The sequence below is a fragment of the Mesoplodon bidens genome (genome assembly GCF_964165515.1).
Source record: "Mesoplodon bidens genome assembly, chromosome: 6".
Classification (NCBI taxonomy): Eukaryota; Metazoa; Chordata; class Mammalia; order Artiodactyla; family Ziphiidae; genus Mesoplodon; species Mesoplodon bidens.
This window is the reverse complement of record NC_138162.1, coordinates 24,031,087-24,051,388: the sequence shown is the minus strand read 5'-3', so window position 1 is coordinate 24,051,388 and position 20,302 is coordinate 24,031,087. Positions and strand designations below refer to the sequence as shown.

General features: G+C 49.2%; 1 protein-coding gene across 1 annotated transcript; it reads left to right on the top strand.

The window, feature by feature from the left end:
* Window positions 1–6,050: 6,050 nt before the first annotated feature.
* On the top strand, window positions 6,051–19,889 carry IGFBPL1 (insulin like growth factor binding protein like 1; the record flags this gene model as incomplete). Its single annotated transcript, XM_081237488.1, has 5 exons — window positions 6,051–6,498; window positions 15,694–15,803; window positions 16,443–16,559; window positions 18,188–18,333; window positions 19,715–19,889. 5 exons carry the CDS (start codon window positions 6,051–6,053, stop codon window positions 19,740–19,742), a joined length of 849 nt encoding a protein of 282 aa, XP_081093614.1. The 3' UTR covers window positions 19,743–19,889.
* Between the last annotated feature and the right edge of the window lie 413 nt (window positions 19,890–20,302).

Sequence of the window (20,302 nt, the reverse complement as noted above, 5' to 3'; positions counted from 1 at the left end):
AGAAAAATAAATTAAATTAAATAAAAAAAAAAAAGCGAGACCATGGCTTTCTTCTACAGTGATTCAAATTGGCTTTTGGACATGAGACCCAGAGTTTTTCCTATTGTAACAGAGCAAGTAATCTTTTAGTAGGAGGCCATCTATTTCATTCCTAGGGACACTGTGACAATTAGCCAAGGCCAAAGATCCCTGTGGGTCAAATACTGTGATATCCAATTCACCCTGCCATCCATTATGATACCTGCACCCAGCTAAGTCTTTGGCAGTTAAGTACTTGCACTTGGCCTCTGTTCTTCTGGGATCCCATCATCCCCAGTGGATTCAAGGAGCCAGTCTCAATGGTGGAATCTCCCATCCTCATATGTGACCAACAGAGGAGAGCCACAACAGGGCTTTTCAAGGATACTACTGCTCCCCCCACTAATGAATTCCCCAATGTTGTAGGGAAAGGAAAGTCCTCTGGGCCCCCCCTTGGGGAATGTAGTGGGTGGGTGGGCATGCAGGTTGTCAATAATAACTCTCTTCCAACATCTCCCATAAGCCTTTTGATTCCTTCCTTTATAACACAATAGGGAAGATGCTCATCACTGAGTCTCAATTTCACTCAAACAGCTAAGTAAACTACAGTCATAACCAGCTGTACAAACCAATACATTAAGCCCATAATCTCAGGTAAGGTACTTGTATCAATAAATTCAACTTTTATTGAATGTATTCAACTGTCCTTCTTGGTCTAACGCCCTTAGAATCCATTCCTGCACATACTCCCCAGGATGCTGCAATGTAGTTTAGCAAAATCTTGCCATTCTTTCAGTGTAGAAGCTGTATCTTCCCAGATCACACTCTGTACTTGCCCTGCTTGAACATGTGGAGCTCTGATGCCAGTTGTGAGTCTACTGGCCATAAGAGGGGGCAGGGTTAAGTCTTGAGGAGAAAAGGTATCCCTTGCAAGATAACTGCCCTGGGTGACCTTATCAAAGTGTCCTTAAGCAAGGGAAAGTGAGTATTCCCACACATAACTTGCAAGCTGCTTCCACTGGCAGGGGAGGCTCAGAATAACTCAGAGGCTCCAAACTTTCAGCTTCATCTGAGCCCGCCAGATATCCCCATTTTAACTCTCTCTTTTTTTGGAGGCACAAATATGACAAATTTTTTATTTCAAAGTCTCAAATTTTGACCAGCAGAGCACCACTGACATGGGCACCCTGATAGAACTTTATGATTTGGTTACCGGAAATGATTATGCCACATATAATTAAGGCTAACCAATCAAAATCCAAGTTCCCACTCCTTCCTAATCAATGGCCTAACTTTCACACAAGAGATTGGCAAGGCTGTAAATTCAACTCACTTTGTAATTATGCAAACCACACAATTAAATTTTATGTCATTGGGGCTTCCCTGGTGGCGCAGTGGTTGGGAGTCTGCCTGCTAATGCAGGGGACACGGGTTCGAGCCCTGGTCTGGGAGGATCCCACATGCTGCGGAGCAACTAGGCCCGTGAGGCACAACTACAGAGCCTGTGCTCCGCAACAAGCAAGGCCGCGATAGTGAGAGGCTCGTGCACAGCAGTGAAGAGTGGCCCCTGCTTGCCACAACTGCAGAAAGCCCTCGCACAGAAACGAAGACCCAACACAGCAAAAATAAATAAATTAATAAATTTTATGTCATTTTCAGCAATATTTACCCTAATTTACCTTATTTATTTATAAGAAATAAATTTACTATTTTAGTAAATAATTTATATTATTATTGGTGCTTATTTCTAGTTAAGCTCTCTGGTTCTCTGATTGTGACCCATCTTTAAGGGTTGTTTCTTGAGACCACTCCACTTAGGGTCTAATCAGGTGGAAAAAAAGGAAGTTAACGTAAAGAATTGTTAACTAGGTAATTTGGAGGTAGCAACTGCAGGAAGCAGCTACCACTATCAGGACTAGAAAAACAAAGGGAGGGACTTCACTAGTGGTCCAATGGCTAAGACTGCACTCCCAATGCAGGGGGCCCAGGATCGACCCCTGATCAGGGAACTAGATCCCACGTGCCATAACTAAAAGATGCCACGTGCCGCAACGAAGATCCCATGTACCACAACTAAGACCTGGAGCTGCCAAATAAATAAATAAATATATATATTTTTTAAAGGGAAAGGTTGGAATTATTTAAACTTAGTAGCATATGGCATGAGCTCTTAGAGCTGAAACTCACACCTCTGCAGTGGGTAGCTGCTTGCCTGGTGTCTCTGAGCTTGGAGAAGGGTTCCTGGTGGGCTGGGGCACTCCATTCTGGATGGGCCTGTGTGATCCCCAGCACCTCCGCCCAGCCCTCAGCCTCCCAGCGGCTGCTCTCTGCGGAGCCTCCGGGTCTCACCCTGCACCTGTGTGGTTCAGGATCAGCCAAAGGTTGAAGGGGAATTTCTACACCGACTTCCAGGGTTCCCTCTCTGTGGTTCCTCCCTCTTTTGTGGCTGCCTCCCCACAAAACCCAGCTACCTGAGCCCTGAACTCTGATCTCTGCCTCATCTGTCCAGGAGACCTTCTGCCATCTGCTTGGGCTACACCTCCCCATATTGTGGCCTGGGAAACCTATCTAGGAGGAAGGTCTGGGTAGATGTGGGGCTCACGTTATATGTGTCCCCTCTCAAGGATCACAGCCCCACGATGGAAAATACTATCCAGTGCCTGCACACAGCTGTTTTCTTTATCTGTCCAGGTTTTATAGTTTTTTATGGCAGGAGGGCAAAGCCCTCTACCATTTTACTTTGGCTGCTCAGCATCCGAGGCCCCATCTTTGCAGAGCTCTACATCTTGTATGTTCCCTCTTACACAGTACTGGATTGAAATCTGTGTCCCTAGAACTCCCACCCCTCATTCATGGGCTTCTCTCTGGAAACCCACCTCTCCTTCCACTCTGGAATGGTCCAGCAGAGGCCTGGAGACAGGGCTTTCATATTCCCTCAGCCTGGGTGGGGACCTTCTATGCCTTGCCTGGCTGTCATGCTTGAGATTCAAGGGTATGGCCTGTGGATGGAGGGCCCTCTGCTCACGTGAGCCCCTCTCCACTCCCGGAGGGCAGGTTAGATATGAACGGAGCCATTCATATCTACAGTCACAGGAGGAGTGAATCGGTTGGGACGTTCACACCCATGTTAGCAGCTGCTGGGTGTGTGTGCATCCACCCTGAGTGGGGCATTAGCCAGCTTTCCCTGTGTGCCCGCTGGGAGCAGAGGAGGTAGACACTCACGCCATGGGAGCTCATACCTGCCACGTGGCAGAGGTGCCTCAACCCCCTTTCCTGCCGGGAGAATTCATCTCCATTTTTCCCATAATCCTATGGGCCCACAGGTGTTGCCCACAGTGTTAACTGGTGCTCTGGGAACCAGAGTTCGCTGGGCTATGGGCTCGCAGGCAACTTTTAAAAGGAAATGAAAAAAAAAAAAAAAAGAAAAGAAATGGATGCCTATCAACTTCAAAGCTTTGGAATGTTTTCTCCGACCAGATACCACAGGCTCAGTGTTGGAAAATGAGCCTTCTGCTTTAATTCTGAGTCATGCTTACAGAATGCTCTTCCTACTACTTAAAAGGCATGTAGATCATTGTAAATGTGCCTCTGTGACTGTGTATCCCAACCTGCACTAAGCACACATTAACTTCATCATCATGACACCATTCAATTACTGCACTCTCAATGTTTGCATTAAAAGCTGGCAAATCATTCCTGTGTACATTTATTTGCCAATCACGACCAGCTTTTATCCAGTCCAGGTCTCAGGGCACTGTACCATGGGAATCGTGGCTCAGTTCGAAGGACTTAGACATCCTCTCACCCAATCCCTGATGTTTTGATCCCCTCCACACTCCCTGCCATCCTTGAACTCCTCCACTGACAGGGAGCTCACTACCTCTGGAGCAGTCCATTCTCACTTTGGACAGCCATACCCATTTGAAAGTTTGAACTCACTAGGAAGGATGTTTCTGAAAACCAGCATGGAGCTTATCTCTTTTGTTTTCAAGCCCTGCTTTGTTCCATTTAACATTATAATTGTTTCCTTTACATCATTAAACTATCTTGAATTTCTGCATGCATACAAAACCACATATTTACAAATATGCCTTCATACTAGACATGCAATTTATCATTGCTATTTCACTGAACAATATATTACAAACATCTTTTCATTGTAATTAAGCTACCTCTCCTTCCTCATTTTCAATGCTCAGATAATCCTTTATTGTTGGATATACCATAATTTATTTAATCATTGCCTATCAGTGGGCATTTAGGTTTTTTCCAATATTTTGTTGTAGTGACCAACTCCAGAATGAAATCTTCACACATAGTGATATTTCCTTAGGAGAGGCTTATAGAAGGGTGTAGAAGGTCAAGGGGTGTGAGCACTTTTAAAGACCATTCCAGGTAAAGACAGCAGCCTCCTGGATGAAATCAATTGCTAATAAGTAGTGAGAGCCATGTCGAGTGCTATACCAACATTATTATACTTAGTCCTTATCACCATCTACCACCACTCCCATGGTGCTTGCCTGTACCTGTTCTATGTATCTGCTTGCAAGGGAAGAGCTGGAGCAGGCCAGGCAGCTGGCCCTGCTCTGACCACTACATAAAGTGGCCTCTTCAGGGGCTCCTTTTGGGAATAAGGACATCTCCTGAAAGCTGCAAACTGGAAAGGAACTTGAAAAGCAAAATGGATATCACACAAGAGTACTGTAGCTGGTCTTCCCAGACTCTAAGAGGCTTCCTCCATCTCTAGAAATTCAGAAAATAAAGAAAACAGCACAGGGCAAATGAAGGCTAGGGGTTGAAGGCATGAAAAGCCACTCGTAAAGTCTGGTCAACAAGTCCTTCCTTCCATCCAGTGTCTTCATCTGTCCACACATTAAACTCCAGCAATCAAGACTCCCTTGGGTTTCTTGTCTGGGACCCCTGCCAGGACTGGGCCACGGACGGGGTGCAGAGTCTGACTCTGCGCAAGCACAGGGGCCACAGGAATAAAAATCTGACTGAAAGAACCTGTTCCACTGCGTCTTCCCAACACGCACACCCCACTATGTCACAGATACGCTGCCACTTGTGCTCCAGGACATCTGAGCATTATTTGCAGTAGCAGAAGTACTGAAAACAACTGGTTAAATAACTACGTTTTTGTGCAGTTAAACACTTTGCAAAGTTAAAATGTCCAAGGACAATCCAAAATGTATCACCATCTCATCACAGCCAAAGTCACTGCTGACTTTGAGATGCACCATGACTTTATGTAGCATTATGGCGGAAAAAAGCCAGTTAAACTCCACTCCATTGATTGTATTTACAAGACGGTCAGTTTCACAGATGGTAAGAGGTGGGGAAACTATGGGAAATACCGTGGGTAGAAAAACCAAGTGCAGAGTAATGTGTAGAGCATGCTTTTGTGTGTGTGTGTGTGTGTGTGTGTGTGTGTGTTTAAAGGGAGGGGCCATGCAATCATACGTGGTTTTATAAACATACAAAATTCCTGGAAAGATACCCAAAAACCTGATAAAAGGTGTAGCCTCTTGAAGCTGGGGGATGGAATACTGAGTCATAGGGTGGAAGGGAAGCCCTCATTTCATAGTTACATCCATTTGTAAACTTTGAAATTTTAAACTATATATTCCCTTTTTAAAATAAAACTTAGAAAACTACTAAATGCAAAATAAAATAAAAGAGCGCATCCTTCTGGATTAAGTGGAATAGTACTTGGAGCTAGCCTCGGATCCGGAGACCGTACATCCAATCATTGCTCTACCAGAGCGACCTCGGGCAAGTTCCCGCCCCGACTGGGTCTCCAAGAGCCCATTGGTTGTCGGAGAGCGTGTCTCAGAACACCCCTCCAGCTCGGAACCTGGGCCGGGCCAGGAGCCTACCGGGACGCGCTAGGCCGGGGCCGAGCAGCCGAGTGCGGGAGCCCCGCGGTGCAGGCCCGGCCAATCAGCGACCGCGAGGCGGGCGGGGTGGAGGCGCCGCGCTCGCTGAGCGGAGCTCCAGGCAGAGGCGCCACTGCCGTCCCAGAGCGGACCATGCCACGCTCACCTGTGCTCTTCCTGCTGCTCCTTCTGCTGCAGCCGCAGCTGGCACCCGGCCTCGGGCTCCGCGGCGCGGGCGTCCAGAGCCCCGAGTGCGATCCGTGCCGGCCGGAGCGCTGTCCCGAGCCCGCGCGCTGCCCCGCGCCCAGCATCGCGGCGCGCGACGAGTGCGGCTGCTGCGCGCGCTGCCTGGGCGCCGAGGGCGCGAGCTGCGGGGGGTGGGCCGGCGTGCGTTGCGGCCCCGGGCTGGTGTGCGCGAGCCGCGCCGCGGGGGCCGGGCCCGAGGGCACTGGGCTCTGCGTGTGCGCGCAGCGCGGCGCCGTCTGCGGCTCCGACGGCCGCTCGTACCCCAGCGTTTGCGCGCTGCGCCTGCGCGCCCGGCAGGTGCCCCGCGCGCACCCCGGCCACCTGCACAAGGCGCGGGACGGACCCTGCGAATTTGGTGAGTCCGGCTTCTGCCCTGCACTGCTGGGGCGGGTAAAGAAAGAGGGCCCCCGACCCTCTGGGCTGTGGGGTGAAGGATGACCCCGTGCACCGCGATGGACAGCACTGCACGGGCCTCAGTTTTCCCTCGGGTCAGTTTTTCCTTACCTGGCCAGTTACTTAAGGAGGCCGGGGCAGGAATCCACATCTGTACCCTTCCTTACCAAACCCATGGAGACACCAGCCACCGAGTTGGTCGTAATTTTGATGAGCCTGCTGTCCCTTTTGGTACTTAAGTAATTGCTGGTAGTTATTTCCAGGCCTGGCATGTTTGCCTCCAGGAGACTGGGAGTTTGGGGAGCAGGGTGTTCCTACTGGGTCCAAATCCCTGGGGTCCGGCCTTACCTGGCGGGAGGTAGGTTGTTTGAATGAAGAGGGAGGGCAAATGGAGATGCTGGAGGAGGGAGATGCTGGAGGAGGGGGAGCTAGAGCTCCAGACTGGGACTCAGGAGTCAGGGGATCAGAGCACCAGGACTCAGTGAGTGTAGGGCGGGGCCCTGCTGGGAGTCTTGAGGAAGCCCCCACCCAGGACAGATAAGACCTTGGGAGACCTAAGCTCTGAAAAGATTATGGTGCCATCAGGGGCAGACCCAGGTTTTGTGAGGCTAAGGCTTATATAATTTGGAGGGTCCCACTTTAAGTAAAGTAATAGAAGATGATTAATTGCTTGGGACCTAGAAACGTAAGCTTCATTCACATCACAATAAAACCATCTATGGGTGCCATCTTTGCTCACCCTCTATATGTAATTTTTAAAAAATCAAACAGAAATAAACCAAAATATCAGTATAGGGATGCCCAGCAAAGCACCCTGCTGGCCCATTAAATTTTGGAGAAAAGCCCCTTGTCTAGGCTGCCTGGAGGGGCCAGTGGCAAGTTTAGGTGAGCTTGTGGCAGCAGAGTCCCAAGGAGCCCCAGCTTGGGGTTCTGGCCTGGGACTGGAGACCAAGTCCAGACCTAAATGTTTCAGTCAGTGTAATGACTTCAGCTCTAACAAGGAAGCCTTAAGGGGGGGTGGGGGGTGGGGTGGGGGCGGCCTTTTCCAGCCTTGGGAAATTTCTAGTATTATTTCCCCACAAGCATCCCAGTTAGATGCCCTCAAGTCCAGGAGACCCAACGGGTTGTTGGAGATAAGGCAAGAAGGCCCCTGTCCCTGGAAACTTGGAAATAATGTGCTGCCCACTGTGGGGTCTGAGGCAGCCCCCAAAGCACAGGAAGGTCACCGCTGGCTGTTCCTGGTTGGGGCTCGCAGTGGAGGAGAGAGCTGGCTGGTGTTTCCCTGGCTGCAGCCTTGGGCTGGTTCCTTCCAGGGGCTGTGTCAGCCCCTGTGGAGCCACTGTAGAGGTTCCTCCACTTCAAACCTTTGTTTCTGCCCTGTGGCATTTAAACAGTCCTGTCTCCTTTCTTCTCGTTCCTGTCACCTGCTTTTACAATCTGCTTTCCTCAGCAGTTAATTCACAGGCAGGTCTCTTTGTTTCCAGACAGGTAACACTTTCACTTCACATGCAGGAGACATGAGAAATGCTGACCAGGTCCCCAGACTCTAACCGGTGCTGATGGTCTCAGATGATTCCTCCCTGGGCTGGTATTCTGTTCCTAAGAGACAGCTGCCTTGAAGGCATTTAGACCAAATCTGCTGTTATGCAGAGGAAACTGAGACCCATGGGGCAGGGGACTCATCCAGGGTGATCTGTAAAGCCTGGCTAGCTTCCGGGTCCCCGGCACCCTATTCAGTACTGTTTCAGGACAGGACTTGATAGTGTTAAGTCAGGCAGGTGGCCGTTGTCATGGTTACCAGAGTGCAGCCAGATGGCAGATGGAAGCCCCATACCCCTAATTCATTGAAAATTACCAAATGACAAGTAAATGTGACAGCCCCTCCACTCTGATCTGTGGGCTCTGAGCCCACCCCAGGCACAGGCCCTGGGAGTAAAGATGTTCACAGGGCCAAACAGAGGCAATTCAGAAGCTGCTCTTAACAATCCCATTAGTGACAGGCGTCGGGCCTCCCCAGAATTTTGCTCTCCTTCCCTACCAGCGATTGTGTCATCAGCCACTATCCAGACCCCGGCACTGTTTTCCCATCTCGTTTTGTCCTGAAATGTTTGTGTGGCCCCTATGCCCTTGTGTCCTGGTGAAGCATGAAGGTGTGGACGGGGGATCTTTTCCAGCCAGGGAAGGCAGCACCTCATTCTGTGCTGCCCTCAAGCCATCCTTTATCCAGATGACTTGGCAGGAGCACTTTTTAACAATGCCCCTGGGGACCTCGCTTGAAGGGAAACAGACTGAGTCAGAGCAGCAGCTGTTCTGCTTCAATATTGGTAATAAAATCACCCCTCCTCAGTCCTCACCTGTGCCTTCAATAAGCAAGCACCTGACTTTAACGGAATGAGGCCTCCGTAAATATCAGGTTCCCGCAGTGTGGGAAGTGTTCTTACCCATGCCTCTGACGGGCATTTGGAAACAGTTTTCAGGCTTAAATTCTGACCTTTCCTCCTACTCTCTGAAACGCCCCAAAATGCTAATAATGAGAGTAATCCTTTGATCAACACACATATATTGAAGACCCACTGTGTTTCCACATAAGAATAATTCTTTGCTGTTGGAAATCGCTTTTGCATTCCATCTTCTTCCTTGATTTTTACAACTACCCTGGCCAGGTCTCACTCCCATTTAATAGAAGGGCAAACTGAGGCAGGCAGAAGAGAATTCCCTGGAGCCACATGACTAGTTCCCAGCTGAGGTGGGGCTCCAGCCTGAGTTTTCCTGGCTGTTTTCAGATGGGGCCATGCACCTCTAGCCCTCTGGCAATCTGATTAGGAAGGTGCTGCAAATTGGCTACCCTTGAATCTTCAGGGTTTCTCAGTCTGAATCCACCTTCCTTTTTTCCCCCAAGGCTTGTTGCTGGTTCCTCTGTTTAGCACCAGGTGATGGCTCCTGAGAGGAACAGGTATAGCTTCACAGAAGGGGAGGCATCTGAGAGGAGCCTTGAAGGATGCGTAGAAAATTCCTGGGTTGAGAAGGGGGGATGGGGAGGCACAGCATGAACGAATACAAGGAGGTAGGAGATCCTGGGGCGAGTGTGAACAGTGGACCCGTGGGCAGTACCCAGTGGGATGGTTGGCAGAGGAGATGATACCCAGAGTACTCTGGGGCAGGCTTATTGCAGGCCTTGAGTGCCATGCTGCAGGGTGACGCTTCATTCTGTACTGAGTTATTAGTTCCATTTCTCAACAGTAAGGTGGCATGGCGTTGTTGTTACTGTCATTATCAGTAACAATACTGTAATTGTTATTGTTATCATTACTTTAAAAGGCTGCTTTGGGGGAATTTCCTGGTGGTCCAGTGGTTAGGACTCCACGCTTCCACTGCAGGGGGCATGGGTTCAATCCCTGTTCTGGGAACTAAGATCCTGCATACCACGCAGCCAAAAATAAATAAAATAAAATAAAAGGCTGCTTTGTTCCATGTATGCACCCTGACTGTTTGCTAGCATTGGGAGGAGGTTGGGATCCTGCAGAAAGCAGGTTGAGGTCGTGTTTTTGAATCCTGCATTAAATAGGAACGGGGTCCCGTGCCAGTGCCCGTGGGGGCACTGAGCCCCTGAAGCTTCAGTGAGCTCTCGAGATCCAAAATCTTAGAAAATTCGCCTCGGTTGAAATTCCAGCTGCACTTAGAAACCTCAGTCTGTGCAAGGCGTGTGTTACCAGGTAACCAGGAGAGGCAGCGAATACCACTTTGTGAGAGGGACAAAGAAGGGGGGGCGCCTCGTGCTCAAAAGCCTTTCATGCCGAGGGAGGGGGCTTGAGGCATAGGCTGCAGGGAGCCGGATTAAGCTGTTTCTGGTTCCACATCCTCACGTTGACTATTAGCATAAATTATCAGGGCTGTTCAGTGTGTTGATTATTAAAGTCTTTGGTTGTGTGCTTTTTTCATAGGAGCAGATGGGTTCCTGGCGGATGACTTTTGATATTCTTTCCTTCCCGAGCGCCATTAACTTTAAAGAAATCTCAGAGGCATTAAGGAAGATCTTTCATTCCAGCCATCAAAGACACTCAGTTGATGGGGTGGGGGGACAGATCCCCACACACTTAGCAATATCGATCCCTTTTATTTGTATAGATCCACAGGGTTAATAGCACAGTCACATTCATTCTCTCTCTTCACCCCGGAGGATGTAGGGCCACAGTCATTATCCTCATTTGCAGATAAGGAGGAAATTGTTAGCAACTTGCCCAATGGTTAGCGACCAGGCCCCCGGGCATTTGAGTTTCCCTTGGTGCTATTTGGCCCACCCCCAGTGCCCACCTGGGTGACTACTCTGTTACCTGATGGGTGGGTTTGTGCCATCCTAGCATTTCCAGGGCTGTTGCTGATATAAGCAGAAGGAAACAAGTGTTTAGCAAGGAAGAACTAAGGAGACAAAGCTGGCACATTCACAGACCGGGCTGACCAGACACCATCCTCCCTCCTGAAAGCCACATGACTCTTGCCAAAGGCAGGTAGAAAGGAGAGCCCTGGCTCTTCCAGGAGTGTGGCAGCTCGGGCAGCAGTAAGGTGAGAGGCTGTGCCCCGGGCTCGCCAGAGTGAGGGCTATGGGCCACAGCCTCTGGAGCCTTCAGGCAGGGCCCGACCGATAGGCCCACTCACCAGAGGTCAATAGAGGGTCTTGAGCAGGCAAGGCATCTTCGAGGAGACTACCCTTTGGGGTAGCACAACCTGCGGAGTCCTCAGGTCCCTCCGTGGAAGCCTTTTACAGTTGGCAAGAGGTCTTGTTACTGTCCTCACAACAGCCTATGTAGAGGGCAGTGGAGAGAATGGACTCTTGCGCCCACTTTAAAGAAGAAACTGGAGTGTGGCAGAGACAGGATTGAACCTGCCTGTGGTAGTCATATGTGGAGGACCCCAGCGCCACACTCAAATGAGCCCTTGGGGACAGTAAGACTGGGAATGTCCTGCCAGGGTTAAGGACACATTGCCCATTTAATGGTATCTTCACAAGAGCTGTTCCCTGGGGTGATTATAGAGAGTTTCATTTCTGTGCAGAGAAGAGTAAACATAGCAGGCCTGAGACTGTTATCCTTAGAAAGCCCTGCTGGCGAGGTTGACCCTTGGCTGGTGTCTGAGAATTTGGATGTGGGGAGGCTTCCCACCGTTTCCAGAACTGCTAAGAGTAGCTCACTGTACAAACAGCATAGTTTATGCTGCACACCTGCTTTACTTTTGGGAGTCTGGAAGTTTGGTACGTAGGAGGCAGAGGCTGGGGGACTGGACCCCAATAAAAACCCTGGGCACTGAATATCTAGTGAGCTTCCCTAGTAGAGGGCATGCCACACGTGTTGTCACAAGTCATTGCTGGGGAATTAGGCACGTCCTGTGTGACTCCACTGGGAGAGGCTCCTCAAAGTGTGCTCCTGGCTTCCCAGGTCTTTGCCCCATGAGCCTCTTTTTCCTCTGCTGAGTTGCTTTGTTTCTGTTTGTTGTAATAAATCCCAGCTGTGAATAAACTGTGCCGAGTCCTGTGAGTCCTTGTAGCAAATCATTGATCCTGGGACTTATCTTGGGGGCCCCCAACACAATCCCTAAGGAACTCTTTCTTATTCTGGAATGGAGTCCATATGGCTAAATGTTTCACTTTAAAAATCCATGTGGAATTAATGGAATCAGTGTGCCTGGGTTTGCATCTTCACTCCTCTAGGTGCTTCACCTTTCTGAGCCTTGGGTTTCTCATCTGTAAAGTGGGGCTAAAAGCACCTACTTCACAGGGCTGGTGTGAGGATGAAAGGAGTAGCAGACATGGAAGTGTCATTTTAGAAGGCAGGATGGTGTGGGACAGAGCTCAGAGCTAGACCGCTGGGCTTATAGCCTCACCCTGCTATTTAAGGCTGGGTAACCCTGGCTAGCTCCTCCATCTGGCAGCTGGGGAGATTGCTGGAAGGATTGAATGGCTTAAGCCTGTAAGCAGAAGGGTGATATTATTACCATTAATACTATCATGGGGCTTCCCTGGTGGCGCAGTGGTTGAGAGTCCGCCTGCCAGTGCAGGGGACACGGGTTCGTGCCCCAGTCCAGGAAGATCCCACATGCCGCAGAGCGGCTGGGCCCGTGAGCCATGGCCGTTGAGCCTGCGCGTCTGGAGCCTGTGCTCCACAACGGGAGAGGCCACAACAGTGAGAGGCCCGCGTACCGCAAAAAAAAAAAAAAAAAATACTATCATGATAATGATGACTGATTGTAAAGAGCTATTATGGATAAAAGTATTTTATTTATTTATTTTTCTTTGTGGTACACAGACCTCTCACTGTTGTGGCCTTTCCCGTTGTGGAACACAGGCTCCGGACGCACAGGCCCAGCGGCCATGGCCCAAGGGCCCAGCCGCTCCGCGGCATGTGGGATCTTCCCGGACCGGGGCACGAACCCGCGTCCCCTGCACCGGCAGGCGGACTCTCAACCACTGCGCCACCAGGGAAGCCCCGATAAAAGTATTTTAAATTTAAAGTCAGATGTTAAAATTAAAAACAGATTAAGCAACATGAGGACATTTTTCAAGATAACTGAACAATGCTATGTCTTGGGTATGGTGGTGGTTACACGGCCTATGCATTTGTCAAAACTTAGAACTGTATACTAGAAGGAATGAATGTACTGTATGTACATTTAAAAATAAATCAAAATTTGAACGTCACTTTATCACCAAAAGCAGGGGGCTCTTTTGGAAAAGAAGTGCTATTTTCTGCCTTGAAATTAGTAGCAAAGGCAGTATTTCCAAGATGTTCTTTCTTAATTGTAGTTATGGAAAAAGGGAAATGCAGAGAGAGAAAGATGAAATGTGATTTACTGGCTTATTCATTTAGGCCTGAAAGGGATTGATGAAATCTCATTTAAAATTTATGACTCTACATGAAAGAAAGTAAAACATGTTGATTGAGTGTCCCTTTGGAATCTACTGAGGGCTTTGGAATAAGATGCAGTTCTGATTGTTCCCACAGCGAGCCATTTGACGACTGGTTTGGGCTCCAAAGGACGTAATGCTGGCAGGAGGATGTGAATAAATTAGACATTCTTTGTCGTCCATTGCAGATGGGGCTCCGCCAGAGAGCAGCGGTGCTGTGGTTCTTTGTAGCGGTCAGCAGGTGGCTGGGTCACGTTGGGCAATATTAGAAGCCTAGAACCTTATTTCATTCAGGGAACTGGCTACACTCGGGGCTGTGGGTAGCAGTGTGGTGCTTGGAGGGCGTTCAATTGGTCACAGCTGAAGGAGTGAGATGATCAGGCTGAGGGGGAAGAAAGCAGCCTGGTGGTGAGGAGGGCAGGGTCTATATTCAACTCACTGGAAGCTATTTGAGGCACTCAGGGTGCTGTGGGGCTCCTGAGGGCACCCCTGAGATCAACAGGTGGGAGTTACAGGAGGTGGGTTTTAGCTCCAGGTGAGAACAAGCTTTCTTACCAGCAGAGCCAAGGACAGAAGGACCTGGCTTCATAGGTAGTGAGCTCTCCATCACTGGGGGCATGCAAGTGAAGACTAGATGAGCCCGTCACAGACAGTCAGGCACACGCTCTTGGGGAGTTGGGCCCCTCCAGTTTGAGACTCCATAGCTCTAAGACTCTTTCCCAGAGATTTTTTGGCACCAGTTTGACAGGGTCTGCTTCCCAGTCAGTCTGGAGGGGCCAGGCCAGTCTCATTTCTGCGCCCCTTCACTCCTTCCCTCCATGCTCTTGCTCCAGCCTTTTGTCTCTCTCCCTTTGTTCTTTTTCATTGCAGCCCCACCTAATTGGGCTAGGGCCCTTTCCCTCTCCAAGGCTGGCCTGTGGAGGGCTGCAGGGATGTCCATGAGTCCCCAGGTGAAACCCCAAGAGTCGTGAACTCTGCATTTTGATGGCCCAAGGGTGAATGTGTTTGCTCTTTTGTCGTGGGTTTCTTCGCAGAGTCATCTGTTTAACAGGCCTACCCTGCCCCCCACTTGCATATTGTGTTAACTCAAACCCTCAGTTTTCACACACATCACGTGGTAAGATCAGCTCAACAGCCCTGTGAAGCAGGGGGTATTATCCCCATCTTACAGACAGCAAACCTGAGCAGAGAGCATACTCCTCACCAAGCCTCCACACTGTGCCTTGCCCAAGACCCCACGGGGCCAGCTGCGAGGGTGGGTCTGTGAGACGAGATGAAGCACCTGCACTGCAAGGCAGGCTGGGTTTCAGCAAGTCAAAGGGGGCAGACGCCCTGGTCCTGGACTAGGACACAACCCCAGGCCCTCAGGATGGGAGCTGGGGGTGCACTCCACGTAGAGGGAAGGCAGGGCAGGGCAGGCAGGTACACTGAGGGCCGGACGGAGGGCCTGAAAGCTGAAGCAGTTGGACTTGATTCTTTTAGTTCCAGTCTTAGCAGAGCAGATGCCAGACACAGGGAGAAGGGCAGAGAGTGGAGTATCAGCTAAGAATGTCTAACTCAAATGCCACATGCTCTCCTGTCCCACCCAGCGAGCCCACACCCGCCCTGTCCTTTCTGTAGCATGCTGGCAGACTAGCACCACATTGCTGGATTCCCTGATTACCTTTCTCCATGCAGCGAGGCTCGGTGTCCATGCCTGCAGTTTTGCCCTCAGGGATGGGGATGAGGAGGTGTGTGGAGCCTGTGATATGCAAATGAGCATCTTGAACCGCAGGGGGTCTCAGCAGGGAGTGAGGGCAGCTGTTCTGCGTGGCGTTATTCTTTGAAATGCTCTCCATGCGGAAGGAGAAAAGCCCATCTGGTAGAAGACTCTGCCGTGGGTGAAGTGACACCAGCCCCTCCCGGAGCCTGGCACACGGTCAGTGTAGTTGAGCTGTAAGCAGATGGCAGCTGGGGTTCTGGAAGGGATCCTGGGAGGCAGTGTGATGAGACCACAGACAGACATGCTGGGCGACTTTGAGAAGTCGCCTTTCCTCTCTGGATCCCTGTTTTCCTGTTGGTAGAACAAAGGCAATGTAGGAGGAAACAAGTAGGCATCCTTCCAGGTCTAAGAAAACTCTCTTCTATGATTCCTTGCCTATGAGTGTGTCCTTTCTGTGGGGAGCTCTCATCTGCCCCAACATGCTCTCTGCAGGCACGGTATCTTAGATGTGGGGGGCTTGATCAGGGTCAAGGCTGTCTTCCCTTGTCTTCTTCTCCCAGCTCCTGTGGTCATCACTCCACCCCGGAGTGTTCACAATGTCACCGGGGCACAGGCGTCCCTGTCCTGTGAGGTGAGAGCTGTGCCTGCCCCAGTTGTCACATGGAGGAAGGTATTTATATCCAAGAACTTCTCTGTGTGTGTGTGTGTGTTTGGGGGGGGGGTATAAATGTTTTTTAAGGGTGTGTGTGTTTATATGTGAATTGGAGGATTAAAAAAAAACCTATGTTCCACTCCTCTGCCTCCAGACTTATGCCTCAAAACCTTTACCCCAAACCTCTCCCCAGAGAAGGGGTGTTGCTATTTGCTCCCTCTGCCACTTAGCTGTCCAGGAAGTTCTGCTGTTTATCTAGCCTAGGTCAGCTGGGATGAAGTTAGAGCTTCCTTCACTGGATCTGGGTTTTAGAAAGACTTGGCTGGTGGCAAATGACCCAATCCTATTCCAAAACTAGATCTTTCTGCAGTTCAGTTTTTGAGAGACTGGCATATGTTGTCCCCTTATCTCAACAGCCCTGAGAAAGGCAATGAGATTCTGATAGTGGTGGTGTCTACATCTTCGCAGTCCAGCAGGGGGCACTATCTGTACATACATTTAGGCTTAGGAAGAAACTGGCATTTAATAGGAGTAAGAGATACTAGGGTCTCAGCCCTCAAGTCAGCAGGAGGGTGAAGACAAAGAGGGTGTCTGTGGGGTGGTCCTTATCCAGAAATGCTTTTTCTAAATCACTCCTGGTTTTTCTGTCCTCTGTAGGTCACACGGTCTCCTGAGGGCACCCAGGTGCTGAAGGACCTGCCTGGGGACCACGTGAATATAGCTGTCCAGGTGCAAGGGGGCCCTTCTGACCATGCAGCCACGGCCTGGGTTTTGGTGAGTATCTCATTTGTTTAGGATTATTGGCTATTATTGACTGGCCCTTATAAAGCACCTTTTATATTTCTATAACGTGTTACACCTTTCAAATACTCTGATCCATTTCTCCTTGGACCCTACAGTAACTGAGAGGAAAGCAGGGCAGGTAGTATAACCCCTGAGAGCAGAAGTGATCTTCAGAGGTAGGCAGAATCATGGCCCTGGAAAGATGTCTATGTGCTAATCCTTGGAACTGGTGGATATGGTATGTTGTGTGGCAAGAGGGGAATAAGGATGGAATTAAAGTTGTTAACCAGCTGACTTTAATAAGTTTATCCTGGGTTATCTGGGTGGACCCGATATAATCACAGGTGTCCTTTAAACGTGGAAGAGGGAGGCAGGAGAGAGAGCCAGAGAGATGGCAGTGTCAGAAGACATGAACTACTGTTGCTGGCTTTGAAGATGCAAGAGGGGGCCACAGGCCAAGGACTGCAGGCAGCCTCTAGAATGCTTCTCTTAGGGCTTCTAGAAAGAAGGCAACCCTGCTGATACCTTGGGTTTAGCCCACTGAGACCCATTCAGACTTCTGACCTCAAGAACTGTAGATAATAAATTTGTGTTGTCTTAAGCCATTAAACGTGTGGTCATTTGCAACAGCAACCATAGGAAGCTAATACACTTGCCTGAGACCACATGGCTGATAAAGAGGGAAGATGGCAGATTCGCATCCTCCTCCAGGGCTCTTCTATGCCACGTGTGGCAGTTTGGCTGAGAAGAGGGAACACCCTGTGTTTGAAAGGGCGATGGAGTGACGAGATGGGGGCCCTCGTGGGGCTAGTTACCCTACCTCTCAGAGCTTCAGCGTCCACAACCATAAAAAGAGGGCCTTGGACTGGACTATGTCCAGTGACCCTAACAGTCTGTGACTTACCTGTGAGTCTCCTGTAATGTGAGGATAACGATGCTCCGCCTTCAGCCACCATGGGATCAAAATGAGATGGGGTGCACAAACCCTCTCCAGTCTGTAGTGACTCACAGTTGAGAGAAGCTGTTATGACGAGAGAAAGTAAGAGGAGGGAGCTGCCGTGGATCTCCTCTGCAGGGGCGTGAGACGGGCTCTTGAGGGTGTCCTCCTCATTCCACCCCCATCTCGGCCAGCGTGGGCAACTTCTCCACCCAGCTCAGAGACTCAGAATGCAGTTGGGTCCATGGCTTTTTCACATCAAGCGTATTCCACCCCCCCACCTTTTATTACAAGGAGAGGTGAGGGAAGGTTGTCTCTGGTGTTATTTTGTAAAGGCTGCCTCCATTGGGAGCATCTGTGGGCTATTCTGTGGTCAGTAGAGTTTTGTTCTTTTAGTTTGCAGTATTTTCCTTGGAATCTATACCTATCACCTTCAATAAAAGGACCAGGTAGCTCACAGTAAAAGGCAGAAATGCAGAGGAAACATTAAAATGAGAGCCAGGATAGAGAGGGTACTGAGAAGGAAGTTTAACTCTTTCTCGGCAGCCAAGGCAAGAAGAGAAAGAGAGGGTGAGCTCTGTCTTATTTTGAAAAGGAGTAAGTGTTCAGAATCATTAAGAACTAAATAAGTGATTTTGCTGTGCCATATATGACTGTACAAACTTGCCTGTTTAACTTCTAGATCAACCCTCTGAGGAAGGAAGACGAGGGGGTGTACCAGTGCCATTCAGCCAACGCGGTCGGGGAGGCCCAGTCGCACGGCACAGTCACCGTGGTGGATCGGAGCCAGTACAGAGCCGCCCGCTTCCTGGGTCCAGATGACCACATGTGAGGGGGTAATGTGCATGTTCCAAGTCATCTGCAGTATTTGTACACCTGTGTCATGGGAGATTGAGATGAATCATAAGATGCATAATAAATAAGAAGAAAAATACATGAATCAAGGAAATCAGAGAAATGCAAACCAAGAGTAGGAACATATTACAAAATTGGCAGGTAGACCCTGTGGTATGTTCTACACACGTATCACACTGGGCTTCCCACTAGCATGCAAAGTCAAGAGCTGTGAGTGTTATGGATGTCCGTCAGGTGAAAAAGACCACCTATTTTTTTCTATTTCTCCAAGTCCGCCCAGTGAGGGTGCTAAGAGAGCAGACGTGGTCACTATGACAGCACCCAGGTGAAAACACGCCCGCAAAGAAGACAGTCTGAGCCTCATGGGTCTATTCCCAGGTTCTTCCTTGTCTGTAGCTCTGCAAGTAGTTGGAGCTTCTAGAAACAGGGAGGAAAATGTAAGGTGTAAAATCGTCAAATAGGAATTCAGTGAGGAGATGGCTCTTAAAGTTGCCCTCCTGATACTTAACTTTTAGTTTTTTATATATGTGTATAGTTATATATGTGTATCAAAAAGTCAAGTATCGAGACTTTTTGTCCTGTACACTTGTATGTATACTTCTGTATGTACATATGTGTGTATGTATGTTTCATGTTTTAAATATATGTATAATTTATAAGTACATATATTTATATTTTAAAAACAGAAATGATACCAGCGTATGAATATAGTCTATTATAAATGAGTTTTCAAAGGGGTCACAAAGAGCCATGGAATTTTTGTTTGTTTGTTTGTTTTTTGCGGTACGCGGGCCTCTCACTGTTGTGGCCTCTCCCGTTGCGGAGCACAGGCTCCGGACCCACAGGCTCAGCGGCCATGGCTCACGGGCCCAGCCGCTCCGCGGCATGTGGGAACTTCCCGGACCGGGGCACGAACCCATGTTCCCTGCATCGGCAGGCGGACTCTCAACCACTACGCCACCAGGGAAGCCCAGAGCCATGGAATTTTAATACCATTGCCACAGCCCAGTCTGTGAGTTCCCTCTACAACATGCAGAATTGGCCGGCTATTGCTTGCATACCTCCAGGGACACAGAGCTCACTACCACCAAACCACCATCTGTGGATTTTTCCAATAGTTGAAAGTTCTTCTGCATATTAAGCTGGAATCTGCCTCCCTGAAATGCCCATCCATTGGCCTTACATGTATTTCCTAGACCCCCCCACAGGCATCTCTGCTCCCCACCAGCACCACTCCTGGTTGGGGAGAGATTTAAATTTAGGGGCATTTCCTCCACCTTCCATCTAACATCTAATAGTTGACTATGACAGAGCAGGCTTTTTTTCTCTAATTCTTTTCCCTCTTTTCTTCTAGGGTCTTAGAAACATTGATTACAGGATGATGGAAAAGTCAAGTCATGGATCTTTTTTGCTTTGTGAAGAATTGGAAGAACTGTGTTTGTAGATAACCACTTTTGTATGTTTTTAAAAATTAGATGCAAACTAGATTCGTATGCAGATGTAGTTTTTAGCAGGGCAAACATTGGGAAAACAGACTGCATGTAGCCTTTTTATACTTCTGAAATGAATAGCTCTGTGAGAATTCTTTTTTTAACTTCTCCCTCCGAGGGAAGGTCACGTTAGGTATATTTGTAATTCTAAAGGGCTGGACCGAGGCGTGTGTCAGCTGTGACTCTTTACCTCATTTGTCTAGGGCTGATTAGTGACTTAGTATGTGTTGTAGGAAGAGGGGGGAGGGTCCTGTTGTCCTCTGCCTGACCTCTCTAACTTTGTGTGACCTGGGTAGGTCCCTCCCTCTCTGGGCCTTGGTCTCTTCAGCTGTGAATGTGGTATTTGGACTGGATGTTACCCATGTCCCTTCAAACACTGCCATCCTGGAGTAAGATGGTCCTACAGAAAAAAATATGGGAAGTGTAGTCTTAGCATTCTTTTAAAAATAATA